Source organism: Ovis aries, chromosome 2, assembly GCF_016772045.2.
Source record: "Ovis aries strain OAR_USU_Benz2616 breed Rambouillet chromosome 2, ARS-UI_Ramb_v3.0, whole genome shotgun sequence".
Taxonomy (NCBI): Eukaryota; Metazoa; Chordata; class Mammalia; order Artiodactyla; family Bovidae; genus Ovis; species Ovis aries.
The window spans coordinates 105,041,300-105,059,306 of record NC_056055.1 but is presented as its reverse complement, the minus strand read 5'-3'; the positions used below and the strand labels follow the sequence as shown (position 1 = coordinate 105,059,306).

General features: G+C 47.8%; 1 protein-coding gene across 1 annotated transcript in view; it reads right to left on the bottom strand.

Annotated features, from left to right (window-relative positions):
• Positions 1-18,007, bottom strand: part of XKR6 (XK related 6) — a 307,100-nt gene that overhangs the window by 23,846 nt on the left and 265,247 nt on the right. The window contains exon 3 of the mRNA XM_004005332.6: positions 1-18,007. This exon is cut by the window's left edge and continues 23,846 nt beyond it. Coding sequence (XP_004005381.3) covers positions 17,043-18,007 — 965 coding nt within the window. The 3' untranslated portion in view covers positions 1-17,042.

Here is an 18,007-nt window from a genome sequence, read left to right as displayed (position 1 = left end):
CCAACTGAAAATGAAAAGAAAGATGAACATACTTTATGCTTTTTCATTCTTTCTATCTGCCTCAAACATATATATATATGTGTATATATATATATGATAGTTTACATTAATATAGGAAATAGTGAAGGTTTTTTAGTTACATTTTATACAGAATCACTGCATCTTATCTTTATTTTCTATTCTCTCTTTCTTTTTTTTTTTGGATAAACAATTGGCTATAACAATCTATAGTAAGGCTTCACAGAAAGAATTCTGCATGTTTTGTTTTTCTCTAAGAACCAAAGTTTATAAAATGAGGTTTGATTCTAGCACCTTATACAGTATTAGTGATGTTGTTCCCTTGGGAGAAATTAGCACTACCCAACCCTTTAGGTGAGGTCTATCAGTTACACGGTTTTCAAAGGTATTGCCGAAGGGAGGACATACAATTCGGTGGAGATGGAAGAGCAGGAGGGGAAGAAAGCAAAACTTCAAGATAGCAACGTACAAACTAAATCTTAAACACATGCCAAGTTGCTGTCTCCAAATTAATCATGATTTCATGTTTGAGGGCCACTGATGAATCCTCTGAAGGTACCCTTCCCCGTGAGGTAAGGAAATATGATGTCTATTTGAGATGGGGAGACTGAGTCTGGGAGCCATACCCAGAAAACGGTCTGGGTTAAGTCACAGAGTCAGAGATCCCCAACCTCTAGCCTTTTATTCCCAGTCCCCCATCCCCTTTGATGGGTGGGTCGAGATTTTGGAAAAGCAGCCTTTTGGCCACTGATGAGGAAGCAAAAGCAACAAAGAAATTTTGAAAATATCAGCACCAAAGGAAGTACAAAAAAGAAGCTGCTCTTGGCTCCCTTCGCAAACGTTCCATGTTTATGGAGACAGCGACTTTTACAAGAAAGGAGAAGACAACTCATCACTGGAAGTAACCTAGCTCATTTGTTGGCGTCCTTCCCAGAAGTCAAAACTCTCCCCCAGAGCTGTGAGTTCCCGTTGAGTAGTGTCTATTTTTGCAGAGGAGTAATCAACTCCCACCAAAGCTGCATCAGAACCTCAATTATATAATTATTTAACGATAGTGATATCTCTATCTCTATATCTATTTATATATGTATACATTAAGTCTTTTACTGCACTGGCACGCAATTCCAAGGAGAGGCCCTGACACTGCCGTTTGCTGCAAGTGGCTGCCTTGTCTGGAGAAACACGAGAAGCACCACAAAAAAAGGCACCACGAGGTTTCGAGAAGTTAAATCATTTGTTGTCACTGCCCTGACCTCGCCGTGGTGGGGCAACAGAAGTCTTTCCTCTTTAGCAAGAACCCTGGAGCCAGCGATTCTAACAGGAGCCCAACCCACGAGCATCTACTCATTTCAACTCACCAGGGAGAGAGGGAAGAAAGAGCCTGATGCGGTTCCTTTTACGGAAACGTCTTTTTGGCCCACAGGAAAGAAAAGCCTTTCCATTTTTAAAAAGAAAAGTGAGGAGGTGGGGCGGGGGGAGGAGGGGACTGAGACACTGAAAACCGAGCTCTCCTAACGAAAGTGAGAATCGGAACAAAAATCTTAAGCTAAGGAGAGTCTTTTTACGGACATGTGTCTTTCTAACATGTTTCCTTGGTGGCAATGCATTAGCACACACACACACAAAAGAGAGATGAAATGAAGGAATCACATCCATAGGCACTGTTAGCCACAGATAGCACCGGCTCTAGATTAAATGAGGACAGAGAGATGTCCACACCTGTCCACAGAGCTGAGAACCATGAGTGTTGGCTTAGAATCTACATTAGAATTACTCCATCTTTATAGACTGGCCAAGAAAACTGGAAGTTGTTGGCCATTCAGAGCACCAAGAATGATGTGTGCCGCTGGCAAACCAGAAAAGGAAAGGGGGCAGATGGCAGAGTGCGTGGGGAATGGCATCTTAATTTTTATTAGTCACTTGCCGGCCTTGAAACAGCCCTCCTAGGAGGGGGACCACACTCTCCACGGGGATGGGGAGCCTGTACTTGCTGCAGAAGGTCTGGACCTGACGCGAGGGCGGGCAGAGCCATCCTCACCAGCCATGTTCCTTCTGTCATGCCTGGTCGGGGATAGAAGAAGGGATGCCAACTGGTCATGCCGGTGTGGCCTGCAAGGCTTCTGGGACTTGCTGTTTAAGCCCATGGAGACAGGATGGGGGATCCTGAGACTAAGATCAAAAGGCTTACTTGCAGGGACCCTTCTTTCCAAACCCTGGTCAATGCAACAACTCAGGAGGCTGCTCAGAGGGAGTCTGACACTGTAGTCTCAGTGACAGACTTATTTAAATTGAATTATTGCTTTTCCTTCTGGTTCCTTGAATTGGGTTTTTTTTTTCCCCTTAAGTTGTTCAAGTTCTGATGTTTATCTATACCAAAAATGATACCCCCATTTCAGTGTGAGGAAAAATGAATTATTCCTACCATTTTTCAGCAATCTATTCATCTACACCTACTTTGGGGTCGTGGCCAAGAGGGGCAAAAAAAGACTTTTGCCCGAAGAGACCTCTGTTTGCAGACAGCCCCCCTCTAGCATCTTCATGGGACAGAAAGAAGCCACCTGGACACCCCACCCTCCCCTGCCCCCAAGCCTCCATTCATGGTATTTTCAACCTACACGCCTCCTGCAGTAACAGACCTGAGTGTTCAGGAGACTGACTGCCCATAGTTTTAGGAGAATGGTCTCTGCCCATTTGTTCCTTCGAGGGGTTCCCAAAACTTCCTTCTTGATGGGAGATGCACTGCTGACCTCTGAGCCCACTGCCTCTCCACAGACCCAGAGTCGCTGGTGTTCTGACCACAGTCCCCGCAACCCCAGCGAGGAGAGTTGGGGTGGGTGAGTGCAGTGCGGTTCTGAGCCGCAGGGACCGGGAGGACCAGGCCCCAGGCTTCCCAGCTCCTCCCGCCGCTGCCAACCAGAAGAGATGGCAGAGAGAAGGAAACCCACATCTGTCACTACTGCTGCTGCCTAGATGGGACCACGGCAGCTACAGTGCTGCTCTGTAGCTCTGGAGAAGGGGAATGTTGGCGGACCTGGCTCAGAGATCTCCCCTTACTCTCAGGGTCGAGTGCTCCCTCAGCTGGAGGGCCTCAGCATTTGCTCTGGGTCTCTATGCATTGAGTGCTAAGTCATCGGTCGTGTCCAGCTCTTTGCGACCCCATGACTATAGCCCACTAGGATCCTCTGTCCATGGGATTCTCCAGACAAGAACACTGGAGTGGGTTACCATGCCCTTCTCCAGGGGATCTTCCCACCCCAAGGATCAAACTTGCATCTCTTTCGTTTCCTGCATTGGCAGGCACGTTCTTTCCCAGGGCCACCTGGAAAGCCATCTACGGTATTGGGTTGTCCAAAAAAGTTCATTCGAGCTTTTTCCATGTTATCAAAATCTAAATGAACTTTTTGGGCCAACCCAATATTTATCATCCTGCCTTCCACGAGAGCGCTTTGACTTTCCAGCTGAGTCATCGTGGCCAAAGTGTGTTACAGCCGAAAAGAACATTTTGGAAACAAATAATTGGTCCAAGATCACGCTGAGATCCAATGGGAAGTCTTTATCCTTAGGATGGGTGATGCCATCCTCAGCCTTCACACTTCCCACGACTCAGTCAGTGTTTTCCCTCCCTTGGTTCATCACCCATGGGCAAGGACTGTGTTGTGCCTACAATAGGTGCTCGGTTAATGAAATTAAATCAAGTTTTAAGAACTTCCTTTTGCATCCAAAGGGGCCCATTAATTAACGTAGCCTAGGTCACCTGCCAAAGGCATAAGGCCTTTCCCTGGCTTTGACACAGGTTTCCCTTAAGCCTTTCCTGGACAGGTCAGGTGTGACGAAGGGCAAGGGTACCTCCTTAGCCCTCTCCCCACCTCTGGCTAAACCACTTTCCCACAGACCTACTCCGGAGAGATGGAGCTAGAAATAGGCTCACTTATATTCCTTTAGGTTGAGAATTTGGTCAACAGAAAGGTGGCCGTAAACCACCGTGGGAGGTTCAGCTGATGGGCTTAATCCACTGTCTAGAGTTCACTGTTATTTTTGACATCAGCAAACTCAAGAATACGAGAAGGTCTGGTCTGAAGTTTTGAAGCTATATTTACTCACACATCTACTTCAGGGAACATGGGGAACTGAGGATCAAGATGAGATACACACAGGAGAAGGGCGAGCCTCAGAAGGCTGACTAAAACTCCTGCAGCCAACTCCCACATGAAACTGCCAGGTTCTGCAACCTTCCTTTTATAAACGTGTGCCTGATCATTTGTCCAGTGGGGAGGCAATAGTTGGAATCTCCAAATGAATGGTGTTGATGACTCTGCTTAGATCCTCCAAGATACCTCCCAACCAGCTTCTCAGACACCGCTCACACTCAAGAGTCACCAAGAGAATATTTTGCTAGCCCTTTAGGGGGAATTACAAATGTTATGCCCTCTAAGCTTTGATTTACCTGAGAATTTAAAATAGTTCTGCTCTTTAAAGAGCCAGTTAGGAAGTCATCAGTTTCACTGGGGTTAAAATGAGAATGACTGATAGAAAACTATCCAAGAGAAACTGAAAAAAATGTTAAGAGAACGTCCTAGAAATTAACCATCATCTGAGGAAGAGAGACTGGATTCCAGCCTTCTGACCCTGCAGGCAGATGCACCTGGGAGAGCCAGTGACTGAGTGACTGTGGAAATGCCCCCCACATCCCTGCAGGGTGAGATCAGTGAGGCCAGAGCTAGGACTGTGTGGCCTTTCCTGGGCAGACAATGGAGTTAGGGATGCCGAGAAGCTCTATCAGCTGGCAAACCACAGTGACTACTTGCAAATGCCGAGAAATGGCAGAAACTTGAAGGGACCCTATTTTTCTTTTTTCCTCTTTTCTCCCCTTTTTGCCCTTCTTTCTTTTTTCCTTCTTTCTTTCCTTTCTTCCCTTCCTCCTGCCTTTTCTCCCTCTCTCCTTTCCATCCCTTTCCTGCTCATATATTTTCTTCAGTTGTGTACATTTTTTGTTTGTTTGTTTTTTAAAAAGCCACCTGAGACCATCCATGGCTGTATTCCCATCTGCCAGGTCCCACCTCTGCATTTCCCTCCTTATACCCCAAGGAGGTGCTTTCCTGTGACACCAGTAGGAAACGGGCTTCCTGCTGATGGGTGTGGTCACAAGAGTCCATTCAGGGAAGAGATAACAGAGCTATTATAGGCTGGGGACTGGCGCTGGTGAGAAAGGGGCCCGAAAATGGGGGGAGGAAGGGTCCTGTGTGCGCCCGAGGCGGCAGTCTGCAGCAGCTGGCCGCCTGCCACACCACCCAGGGTCGGGAGAGGTGCACGCGTGGCAGGTCAGGGAGGGGACCCCAGAAGCTGCTCTTCTGGAGAGAGCTTGGAGAGTTTTCCAGGGGTCTTGTCGAGACCCCGTGGTTCTCTCCCACCTGACATGGGTCAGAGAGGCAGCTCCTGTCTGGATCCCAAACATTCTCAGTTCACAGCTCCATCCCTCGCTTCCTGCGCAATTCCGGTCAGAGCAGAAACCTAAAAACAGGAAGCAGGGCAAGAGAGGTTTGTGACTCAAAGCACAAGTGCAGTATCTCTTCCCTCCAGGTGACCCCCTCAAAGTCCTTCTCCCCTCCAGCATAACCAGACAGCCTGGCACTTTGGGTCGCGTGCATTCTGTCCCTTTTCTACACCACGCTCACCGGATTCTTCCCAGCTCTGTCCCCAGACTTGTGGCCATCACTGCATTGGGGAGGAATGTGGCAGCCCTGCTCTGAAGTCAGTTCTGCCTCCTAAAGGCGACTGATTGCCCTGAAATGTCTCTGTCTGTTAGAGTCACTAGGAAGGGAGTCACATTCCCCGAGTCCCTGTGGGCCTCACGCGGTAGCTTCATGCCATCTGCAGATACTCATACTGCCCGGCCAAACCCAGGGGTCTGAGTTTCCGTGGCCAGAGTCCCTGGCACCAAAGGACATCTAATGCGGCCTGGACTCCAAGCAGTAACTTCCGGTCTCCCCTGCCCCCTGTGTGTCCCTCTCCTTCCTGCTCTGATGGCCACCACGCTAACAGTCAGAGTTTCCAGGCATGATCTCCTTTCTAGAAAGCGGGGAGCTACTCAGTCAGCTGTGGCGCGAGTCTCTGGCTGCCCTGAGGACCTGCTTCCGGTCCCGGGGGAAAGAGATGCAGGAACACTATGGCTCAGGGGAGCCCAGTGTGGCCCCGGCCAGGGAGAAACAAAAGTCCATCCAGGCGAGGTCTATTTCAAGCCCAGCAAGAGACCTAACATCAAAATACTTCATTTCAGCAACTTTTTAAGCCCTTTAAGAAAAAGATACACACAAATACATATGTGTTTGTGCACGTGTGTGTGTGTGTGTATATATATATATATATACACAAAGACATACACATCTGTATATATACACACACACGTATATATACATGCCCAAGATTGGCATGTTCATGTGTCTAGATGTGTCTAAGAAGCTGATGATGTAGTTAGGTGATCATGGACTTAAATCAGTTTCCTCATTTTTGACCAATCCACCATAATCTCAAAATCTCAGATCACCTCTTAGCTTATGTGTCCTCTCTCTCTCTCTCAAGCATTTCATAATCACTATAATTCCAAACAGGTAAAAACGAAGCCCTCAGTAACTAGGAAGTTAGCCTCCCCTGTGAGATTGGAGGGGACCCTACCAAGCTATGAGTTATCATGTGCACAAATCTTTCTGCTGTTTTGATGAGAAAATGCCCTAGACAGCCTAGGGGACAAGAAAACTTGTACTTTCCCTTGAGAGCTCAAGTTGGCCTCCAGAGCTATCAGCCCCTTTCTCCCCCACTCTCACCCCGTTGCTCAAGTCTCCACTGGGACCCAGGGCCATGCCTTTTAAAGACATATGTATTTCAGTGAAGGAGGAAAGAGAGCCTGTCCTTAACCCCTGGCAGGCTGGGCCAGAGGAGAGGGTGGGGCACAGCTTGGAGTCCTGCAGGGTTGGCGGAAGCATGCAGCGATGGGGGCACATCCAGGCAAGGTAGGGGGAGAGCCCTGAAGGGACTGAGTTTCTGACCAGCAGCCCCACCCAGAATCTGTGTGTGCTTAAGGATGGGCTTCAGGGAAGGAAGGCCTCTGGACTCAATGCCAGGGTAGGGAGCTATCTCGAGTGCAGGCTAGAGAGGGGCACAGCAGTGGCCAAGGGTGATCTGAGGTTCAGCAGCATCACAGCTGCAACCTCTCATCCTCAGGGCCTGGGTTGGAAGGACAGGACCCTGACACCCTCTCTCCCCGGTACTACCTTGAGTTCCTGAAGGAACTCACATAGGGCCTCCGCATCCTGCGTCCATGGTTGAGGGGACCACTGTGGACTGCTGAGTGCCATGCCTTTTCTCAGCAACAAAAGAGCCACTTTTCAAACCATATAACCTTCCCTTTCTCTTTGTCCTCTTCCCTCTGAAAGGCAGAGAAAAGGCTTCTCTTCTTTCCCTAAAGACTGGCATCATCTAATACTTTCCAGAATAAGTGGTTTCACTCTGGTTCTGAGACACTGAGGATGCCCCCTCCGAGCTCTGAGAATGATCTTTCTGTGGCACAAAGATTTCAGAGGATTTAGGGAGACGGCCCAAGTAATACCAAAAGAGCACTCCCAACACTACGGAGGACCCAGGGCACTTCTGGAAGCTTCGAGGTGGGGCTTGGATTTCCAACCTGCTTAGCTCAGTTGGGAGGCTTTGGCTCTTTGTATAAACTAGTGAACCTTCGGCATGGCGCTGGAAAAATCATCTGAGATGGGCTATATTTTAGGCTACTTGATTCCTGGAGTGCATTTTGGAAAGGAAGAACTCTGCACATGGAAAAACAAATGAGGAACTTAAGAAAGCTTCATCTTATGGGAGGCAGCTAAGGAACTGAACATCCCCCCACCCTGGCACCACCAGCAAAATAAAAACCCACAAGGCAGGCGCATGTCTGCTTTCTTTCCTAGTGAAGACCCTTGTTTGGAAAGCCAAGACTTGCCAGCAAACAACAGTGTACCAGACTCTCCAAGGACACAGACTAACCAGAGAGCACCCAGCTATTCCAACACAGCACAAGCAACCGTTCTCTGGGTCAGGAGAGAGGAGATGAAGGCGGTAGCAAACTGAAGCTGAGCCCGGAGCAATGGCAGAAAGAATGGAACCTCATCTGCTGGTCACAGGACACGCTCGCTGAGATCTGCCTTCATTTTCCCCCAAAGGAAGAAGAGTAATCAATTATTTGTTTGCTTCTCAGAAAAGCATTCTCTGATGGAACTCGAAAGGATTTAAAGCTCTCCCTTTTTGCCCAAATACTTGGGGGAAAAAAGGAGGGTACCCTTTTGGGGGGCGGAAAGAGAACATCTCTCTTGGCCCATACTGAGAATACGCTGTTATTCTGCCCTCTTATAATCGCTTTAAAATATCTGTTAATCAAAAAAGAGAAGAGGAACTAGATATCTTCCCCTCTCTCGGCAGCACCCAGCGTGGTACCTGGCACACAGCAGGGGCTCGGTGAACGTTTAGAAGGATTGGACATAGGAAGCAAACTCGACAACAGTGATATTTCTATCCTCAAAGTGCTTTCCTGGGCATTAATGAAGATCCTCACAACACCCCTGTGAGGTAAGGAATACTCTTCTCACTTTACAGAAAAAAGAATTTGGCCCCAAGAGTGACTTCACTCAGGTCTGCAGAAGGGTGGAGTCCTGGGTTGTTGTTACTGTTTTTTTTTTACTTCCAACGACGTGATCTGTTCATGAAAGCGTGCCTTTCCTGTCCGTAGACGCTTTCTCTGACCTTCTATTGGAACAATGATGCTTCAATACGTCACTCCCTAAAAAATCAATTTCCTCTATTTGAAAAGAACATGCCTTGGTATTTCTGCCCCAGAGCACATAGGAAGTAGTGATTAGACAGACCGGTGGCCACTGTTTTCTTTCCACGAATTTCTGGGAGCCCGCCTCTTCTTGATCGTTCTTCCTACCCATCCACTGAGTCATTTTGTTCTTCCGAGGCTCCAGTACTCATTCAAATGAGTATCATCCAAGTCCTCATTCAAATATGGCATCCAGTTCATCCGCCGTCCATTCCCGTCAAAAGAGGAGTGCCGCTGAGAACGGGCGCCTCGTGTTTTCCTTCCTCTGGTTAGCGTCAGAAATACTTGTGGAAAGAAATAATTCCAGCACGATTTGGCCTCTCCACAGAACGATCAGATATAAAATCAAACGGAAGTCATTACTGAATTCCAAACTGTGATCTGGTCCCTTGTGCTGTCAAGACAATAATATTACTTGAGAGCAGAGTCAGAGCAGGTGGGAAAGAGGTCTTGTCAGGGCTGACAAAGAGCAGGAGGATTTGCAGTAGCACCTGGGCCTGTAGGACAGGCTTGGGTGGTGCCTTTTTTTTTTTTTTCGGTGAGAATTTTTATACCAGGATACAACCTGAGCTCCAAGGAAAGGACCAGAACCAGAGCCAGGTTGACTGAGCTACAACGGGTGAGGCTTCCAGAATTTTCCTCTCCCAGAAGGTTCTCAGAGCCCATAGAAAATCTGTGTTGCAGCTGGTCCTCTTGGAGTCTGAGCGTCACTGCCCACTGCTCCCACCTGCCCTCACTCTGGTGTAGATCCTAAGAAGTACATGGAGGTTCTTAGGATGGGTTTATTTTCCTGCTCAAAGGGTATCTTTATAGTTGGATTGATAATAGTCACCCCATAGTAAAAAGAAAAGAAAAAAGAAAAAAAGGAAAGAAAAACTCAGGTAAACATTGCCAATTCAAATGATGAGGGGAAAAACTAGCCAGATTTGGATAAAAACTATTAGTGATATCCACCAACCCCTGTTTGTCTCTGAATCTTTGCCTGCAGGCTCCATTCAAAGCACACCAGGGAATGAGTAAAATCTGCCATTGGGACCCACATTTTGACTGAAGGGTTTCCCCCCCCCCCAAAAAAAAACCAAAGTTTTGCTTCTGTATTCTGCAAAGAGGCAAAGAGAAGACCAGTCCATTTGATGAGATGAGCCTCAACATTGAAAAGGATTATAAGGAAGAACAAAAGTGAGAGATATTTCCTAAAGCGCTTTCAACCACCTTAAAAACAACGTCCAAATCCTCTCCTAATTCACCCATTCTCTTCTCTGCCCAAAGCTCAGTGAACATCAGGTTTTCAAATGGATCCTTCCCACAATCTCCAATAATTTAGGAAAACTTAACATCAGGACATTTGGTTTTAGAATTACAAGCGGCTGGCTTGAGCCAGGGGACCCCCAGTCGCCTGACCAGAATACCATTGTGTGGGTTCACAGTGCTGGGAAGTATTTAAAAACTACAGGTTTGTGAGACTTCACCCTGTCCAGCTACGCTGCTCTTCCTGGGGGCTTCCAGGAGCTTCTGTTCCTGGACAACCTGCTACCTTTCTGTGGTTTCACTTTCCAAGTAACAAGACCGCCACTGGTCCTTATACAATGCCTTCGCTCCAGGCAATAATGACTGAATCCTCACAGCATCCCTGAGCAGGAGTGAAAGAAGCCGGCCTTCTTCCTCTCCACTTTACAGATGGAGAAACCAAGGCACCAAGAGGTGAAGTGAGTTATCCATGATCACAGTGGGGACCCTGAATCAGCCTGTGACATTTCCTGAACTTTCTGGGTCAAAAGATGAGCTTTTCTTGGAGGTCAATAGCTGAAACAAATCTCCCAGCCCCAGTCCGGCCTGAGGACTCCAGATCCACATGGAGGATGGAGAACCTGACCAAGGCAGGGTCATCCGCTAGGTGACCAGCTGTCTGTATCCACCATGCCAAACGGCCAAAGGCTGCTTCTAGAGAGAGGCTCACTGGATGACCACTTGGCACTGTATCCAAAGGAAATTATTCCTTTGTTTTTTGTTTGAGGATGGATTTTTAGGACTAGAACCTCCTGGATGAGCACAAGTGAGCTGACTGACTTCCATTTCTGGTACAGGGGTCTTGTGATTGCTGTTAGGGTTTGGCAAGGGCAGGCATCTCCTATCGGGGTTTGCATATTGTTCTGCATTGGATGGGGGCAAACCAGGACAGGGGCCCCTGAGGTCCTGCCTGCTCATCTTCGATTTGGTCTATTCTTAGCCCTTGACACAAGGGGCTGGCTGTGTGCAGGGGGAACCCCTACGGTGTCCGTCTGCTGCCCTCAGGAGCTGCCATTTATAGGACTCCAGACCTTTGGCTCCAGAACATACCTACCTCACCCTGCCAGCCACTGCACGGAAAGGTACAGGGAGGAAGAAGGCACAGCTCCTTTCCAGGAGGAGGGGAAGAAGCAGATGATGCCCAGCAGAGTCAAGTAAGGCAGACAGAGCCAGGTGGGCAGAGGAATAAAGCTGCAGGCAGATGAAGGCAGTGCCCTTGTCTTCTGATATTTGGCCAATAGCGTAAGATGCAGTGTTTTGAGCAAGAAATGAAACCTTTAAAATAGCTAAGGATGGGCAAAAAAGAGGCTTAGGTTGCCACTTTAGGAAATAAGACTGAGCATCATCTTTTTCCCAGGGAGGGGCTTCGAAAAAGATCTCTGAGTGGGCAGAGTGGCCTTTTCACAGGTTTTTAAACTGAGATAGGCACACACTGATTTAGGGTGCTCTGGGGCAGTCCTCTTATGGTTTTATAGCCTGCAATAGGCTGACCACCACCATGTCCACGTCCAGGAGGCCGAGCTGTGAATGAGAACGGAGCGTGGCTTATCTGGACGGAATGTCTGTTTCTATGCTGTGTGTGACTGTCACGTTTATATGTTGGTGGCCAGTGTCGGGTGAGGCGATGGTGATCAGACTTCAACCTTGAGCAATGTCCATTTCACATATGTCTGGACTCTCGTAAAAAGCTGATGTTGATTTAGATTCACTTCCTACAGGACACTTGCGTGTGCGTCATGAGGAAGGTGGCCGGGCAGAGTCTAGGAACCAATCAACATTTGAGGACAAAATGAACAGAACTAACTGGTCCCTCTAAGGTAGGTCCAGCCCCCCGGGGGCTAAGCCTGCCCTCTGCAGCCCCCTCTTCCCCCTCATGCAGAGGCGCTCCCTCATCTCCCCTGAGCCCCTTGAGATTTTTCCTGGCCATTTTCTGGTCTACACTGGGAATCAGGAGAATTCCATTGCAATGAGCCTTCTTCCCCTCACACTCTCCAAATATAGATTTCCCCTTCCCCATGCCAAAGCTGGTGATGTTATTTTAATATTTTTCAGCTTGGCAAAGAAATCACAGATTTTAGTATTTTGATAAGAAAATCAGGTGGACGTGCACGAGGTCTTCCTGAAAACCACCACCCAGAGCTGTTGTCACTACACACCGGAGGCCTTGAAAGGGCTCCGTTTGAGTAAGAAGCCACTTCCCTTGGCAAAGACAACGCTATCACATGTGCCGAGGGACTACTAGGGGACCCGCTCCCCAGCTGAGAGCTGGGAGCAGGAATATGACCAGCCTGCTTCAGTTTAGGACCCGACACCCTTTCTTCCAGCCCAAAGGCTCAGAGCTTGCACACTGCCGTCCTTTTCATCCCTATGTTCCTAGATAATGGAGAAAGAACATTTTGCTGCGGTCTGGGAGCATCAGGGTCCAGGGCTCATTAGAGCTCCCCCAACCTCCAGGAGCAAGGAGCAGAGCAGAAAGGGAAAGAGGAAGAAAGCTTCCTCCCTCTGGCTTATCAACACAGTGAGTGGAGTCTCTGTGGGTGCATACAGGGCATCTATGCCCATTTAGAGGGCTGGACAAGATCAGCATCAAAAACCTCTTATTTGGCCCCTGTGACCCTGTGAGAGGGGGAGAAAGGAGAGGGAGAATGGAGAGAATGATGTTATTTGGTAAAAGAACCCATAGGTTCTGATGCCTCTGGCGGGACATGCCATTTGGCTGGTGGAATCACCCTCAGGACCATGGACCAGACAGGTATTTGCATTCTTTCAAACCTCCCTGAGACTCAAAGGGGCTGTGGCTATTGAGGGGATGGGTTAGGCCCCAGGGTGTCTTACGAGATTTTGTGCCTGGGGAGTGGAGTGGGGGAGTTGTGGGAGAGATAGAGGAGCCCCTGGGATATAAGGAAGTGTTGTCTCTCCCAAGAGAGAGGGAGCCTGACTCCCACAGCGCCCCTGGTTCCCAGCCTGTTTAGACAAGGCTGACCCTGCAGAGCAAGGGGAACCTTCTGACGACAGAGTGGAAGAGTAGGTTGGGGAAATGAGAAACTCTGGGGCTGGGTAAGGTCAGTGGGGGCTCATCCGATGAATTTAAATCCTCTTAGTTCTCATTTTGGATCCCACAGACCTGTGACAATGAGCTCCGAGGACATCACCTCGACTGAGGGGACCAAGGTTTCCTTTCTTGAAGGGGCCCAAGAAGAGGCTGAGCTACCGAGCAAGGGAGAAACAGAGCTTGAAGAAATGATGCTAACAAAACCAGCCCGATTTTAGAGATGCCACCATATTTCTGAGAAGGGAAAGAAGGACTAAATTTTCTACAGGGGAGCTGTGGGCAGATTTGATGGGGGATGCAATGAGGAAAGAGAGAGTTTCCGAGTTTATTCTTTAGCTCCCGGTACTGTGTGTTTATCTCCTACCGGACCTAAATATTGAGCCTTGTTAATTAGTTTTCATTAGGAGCTCCTGGGCAAAAAGTGAGCGCAGGGATTAAAAAAACAACAACAAACATCATAAAGCGTCCCCTTGGGGAGCAGCCCATGAGCTGGTGCCTCAGCGCCCGTAATGGTTTGTCGGGGGTCAGGTGGATTAACCGGGGTGGGATTCTGAGGGTGGGTTGAGGCCCTCACTTCTCACGGGAGTGACAAGACAGGAAAACTCTCTTTATGTTTCCCTGGCTCCCATGACGTTTACTTCTTTCTTGACTTCTTTTTCCTGTCTCTTTGCAAAACCAGACTTCCCTGTGACTGCTCACAAATGCATATTTTCACCCTTAGGAAAGGCCGTGGCACGACAGAAGGCGTGGACCGTACCGACAGGGGGGCAGGCGCCCTCCTGTCTGAGTCCTGTGGAGCCCAGTCCAACCCCCGTGGAAAGAAAGGCTTCCTGAAACAGCCTGTGGTCGTCCCCTCTGTTCCCAGTGGCTAAAGCACCCCGAGGGCCCTCCCTGAGTCACCCCAACTTTGGGTGCTCCAGGTCAATGGGCATCAGCAGTTTTCTCAGTTGCATGAAACACACGCACGCACGCACACACACACACCCCACACACACAAGTGCGTACACACTGGATGTGTTTTAGTGAAATAAAGGTGGCAAATCAAAGTCTGTGATCGCCTCGAAATGAAAAAGAGAAAGGAACTAAAGCTAAGAACGGATGAACAAGCCGAAGTGGCTGAGGTCCCAGAGGGATGCACCAGGGACAGCGTCAAGGACCGCTCTGGTGGCGGACATCCGAAGCGCTGAGGCAGACGAGAGCTGGGACCCCAAGCAAGCAGGGAGGATGCGGAGAGCCCCCTCAAATGGCCTCACCTCCTCTGGCCTCTGCAGAGTAAGCACTGAGCTAAGCCCTTGGTAGGGAAGCAGAATAGTAAAGAAAAGCACCTCTGACCAGACTGGAACTCCCAATCAACCAGCGAGGGGCCCAGGCCCTCGGGCAGGTGGGGACTGGCCAGGAGGGTCCTCCCGGGGGCTGGTGTGCTCTGTGCGGAGCGCTTCCTGGACCCTGACGCGCCCTCCTGCCCCTCCTCTGCCCTCCTGCTTGCTGCCAGGGGGACCACAGGGGACACTTCGGGAAGGGAGGGGGCAGGACGGCACTGCAAATCTAGTAATCATCAAGGAAATCAGAGGAGTCTGAACAATTTATGAAGGATGTAGTTTTACAACCCAACTGACATTTAAAATTTGTGGGGTTTTTTTCTGTTTTGTTTTGTTTTTTTTTTTTTTTGCAGATTTAGATAAACAATGAAGGGAGGGAGGAGAAGCCTCTTTGAATAATATTTTTTTAAAAATCCACAAACATAAAAAAAAAAAGGTCCTCAGTTTTTGAACTTCTCTTAAGAGTAGTTCAGTGTGAGGCCCTGCACCCTAAACAGTTATATCTGGAATTGAGAAAAAAATCACAGCTACACACAACAAAGACTAACAGTATTTTTACTTAAAAATATTGTGTGTGTATATAGAGAGACTTGTGTATATATATATATATATATATATATCTTTTTTGTGGAGATTTTTTTCCTTTTGTGATTTTTTTCTTTTCCTTTTTTTGTTTTTAGTGCCCAAGTAGAGAGATGATAGGATTGAAACGATGCCCTAAAACAAAATATTCCTTACAGGAGCAATACTTTGAAAAATAACGTTTAAAAAATGATTTGAACATACTTGCAACACCTCGAGAAATTCAACTTGGTACAATGAGAAAATAAATAATTGAATCAAACCTTCACCCGAATGACACGCCTTCTAAGACCCAGAGTATGCTGCTGCTGTGTCTTGCCATCAGACAGAAACTCAAGATCAAGCCCCATCCCCTCCCCAGCTTCCCAGCCCCTTACACTTGACCTTAGCCATACCCAGAATCTCTCTTATATCGCTTTTTCTACATTTCTGGCAAGACCTTGCAGCAGACACACACACACGCACACACAAACACACATAAACACACACACGCACACACACACGTGTGTGTGCGTGTGTGTGTACTGTGGGCACACACAGACACACACACACACATGCAACACACAGAATTCCCCACTCAACCCAGATGCACCAAGTGAGCTGAATACCTTTCAGCCAACCACAATGGTGAAAGACAGAAGCACCAAACAGTCTTTGAAATGGGTAGGTTATTACAATTTGATTTTTTTTTTATGTTCTAATTTTCCTCTTGTGTTAACTATTTTTAAAAAGCACAAATGAAAAAAATGAATTCTTTCCAGATCAATTTAAGGCTTCCCACCAAATGGAAACAGAAGAGGCCTTACCCAATATCACATGTGATAAATGTATACCTTTCACGGCCTTAAAATGACAAAACAGATCATTTTTGCCAGTCACTGATTAAGTATTGTGCCTTTAAATTGATGTCGTTCTTTTTGCTACTATGCTGAGTTTTATTATTACTGATTCTCTTTGATGACGTATATGGAAATCTCCTTTAATTTGCTTTAGAATTTCCTATTCTTATCGAATTATTAGAGTGGCTTTTTTTTTTTTTCTGTTTTGCTTTTCACCAGGAAACAAATGTAATTCTTACTAGGTGAACACTGAAATGGCACCTAGTTGGCCTTCAAAGAGCTCTGCCAACCATCTGAGTTTCAGATGGCCTTCTGGCTCCTAGAAGGGTATGAGAAGTTGGGGGCAGGGACAGGAGGAGAGGGAGAGAAAGCAAAAAAGAGGGAGGGGTTTCAATGCTTTTGCTTTGGGTCAATTTGTTTTCTTCAACACAGATAATCAGATAGGAAGAATGCTTGCTTTGAGTTTTATCCATCGGTTGTTATTTTTTTGTTTCTAGATTGGTTTCATTTGATTGTTAAATTTTCCCTCTCCTGGTGCAAAAAATCACCAGAGAGTTTTGCATGAGAAAACGCGACAGTACTTAATGAAACTCAGCACCTAAGGGCATAAGGCAGTTGAAGGTTTTGTTTGTTTGTTTGTTTGTTTTGTTTTGTTCTTTCAATCAGCACCAATCCCGGAAATGATCTACACTTGGTGTAAGGTAAAAAACTGTGTGTTTTTTTTTTTTTTTCTTTTGGAGTGGAGACAACTGCTCCTTCTCCACCCTATAAACCATAGTGTGGGATTTTTTTTTTTAATACTGTTACTTATGTGTAAAAAACAAAAGAAAGGTTTTCTTTTTGTTTTTACTTACAAAACATAGAGAATATCTTTGTATACATACAGCGACTGGAAAGAAAGCTTATCTGAAGGGGTTGTGACTTATTATTTTCTTTTTTTTTTTTTTTTGGAGCATTGGTGGTGGTGGTGGTGGTGGTGGTGGTGGTGTTCTGTGTTTTGGGGGAAGGGAGGGTTCTATTTCTTGCAGGCGGCTTTACCGCAAACCACACTTCAGGTCCCCTTCTCAACTTGGGTCAGGATGCTCTCAGAGCGAAGACTCATACTGTAGCAGCTCATAAAGGAGCGGTCCGTCCCGATACCGGATGCCCACCGCGGTGGGCGTGACATACTGCAGAATGTTAATAGTCCTTCTCAACCTCCTGTCTACAAAATGAGCATCCCAAGCTGGGTATCTCTTTCTTGGCATGTCAATCTTAATGAGGGGCCCTTCTGGGAGATAAGGACGCCCCGTCGGGGTAGCGGGCCCCATGGGTCTCACTTGGAACACGGGCAAGCAAGTGTCAGCCGTGAGGTCCTCCTGTTGTTCCGTTACGGCTCTGGTAGGCGTGACCTGGGCCCCCCGGTACCCAGGGGTCTGAGGCGCCATGGGCTCAACATCGGGGGGCAAAGGGATGCCCCAGAGCAGCTCGGCACAACAGGAGCTGGCAAAGATCTTAGCTCGCGGCCCCATGGGATGCAGCACGCCGTAGTATAACAGCATCAGTGCAATCCCAGCCACAAAGCTAATAAAGACACAACACAGAGCTGGCACCGCATAGGGGTCAGTGGTCTCTGGGTTTCTGTAAAAATACCAAAGGAACGTCAAGGCAGCATTCTCGGTCAAGACTATCGTATAATAGGCAAACATTCGATATCGAGTCCGCCCTTCCTTGACGTTAAACCAGCAGAAAATGTACACAATCCCTACCACCATGTTGAAGAGGATCTCCTCCCACTTGGACATGCAGAAGTCTGTTCCGCCATGGATGATCCAGAAGGCCATGGCGCACCAGTGGACCACCACGAAGATCCCGAAGTAGAGCTGGAAGATGGAAGCAAAGAGGGCAAAAGAGATAACTCTGGATGAGATGGTGAAGAGGCGCCAGAAGAGGTGGATGAGGGCCCCTCTGTAGCTCATGCTCTTCTTGTCGTCCCTGGAGTCCCGCAGCAGCTTGTGATAGGAGGCTAGCACCCAAGCCAGGGACATCAGGGAAGTCACAGAGGAGACAC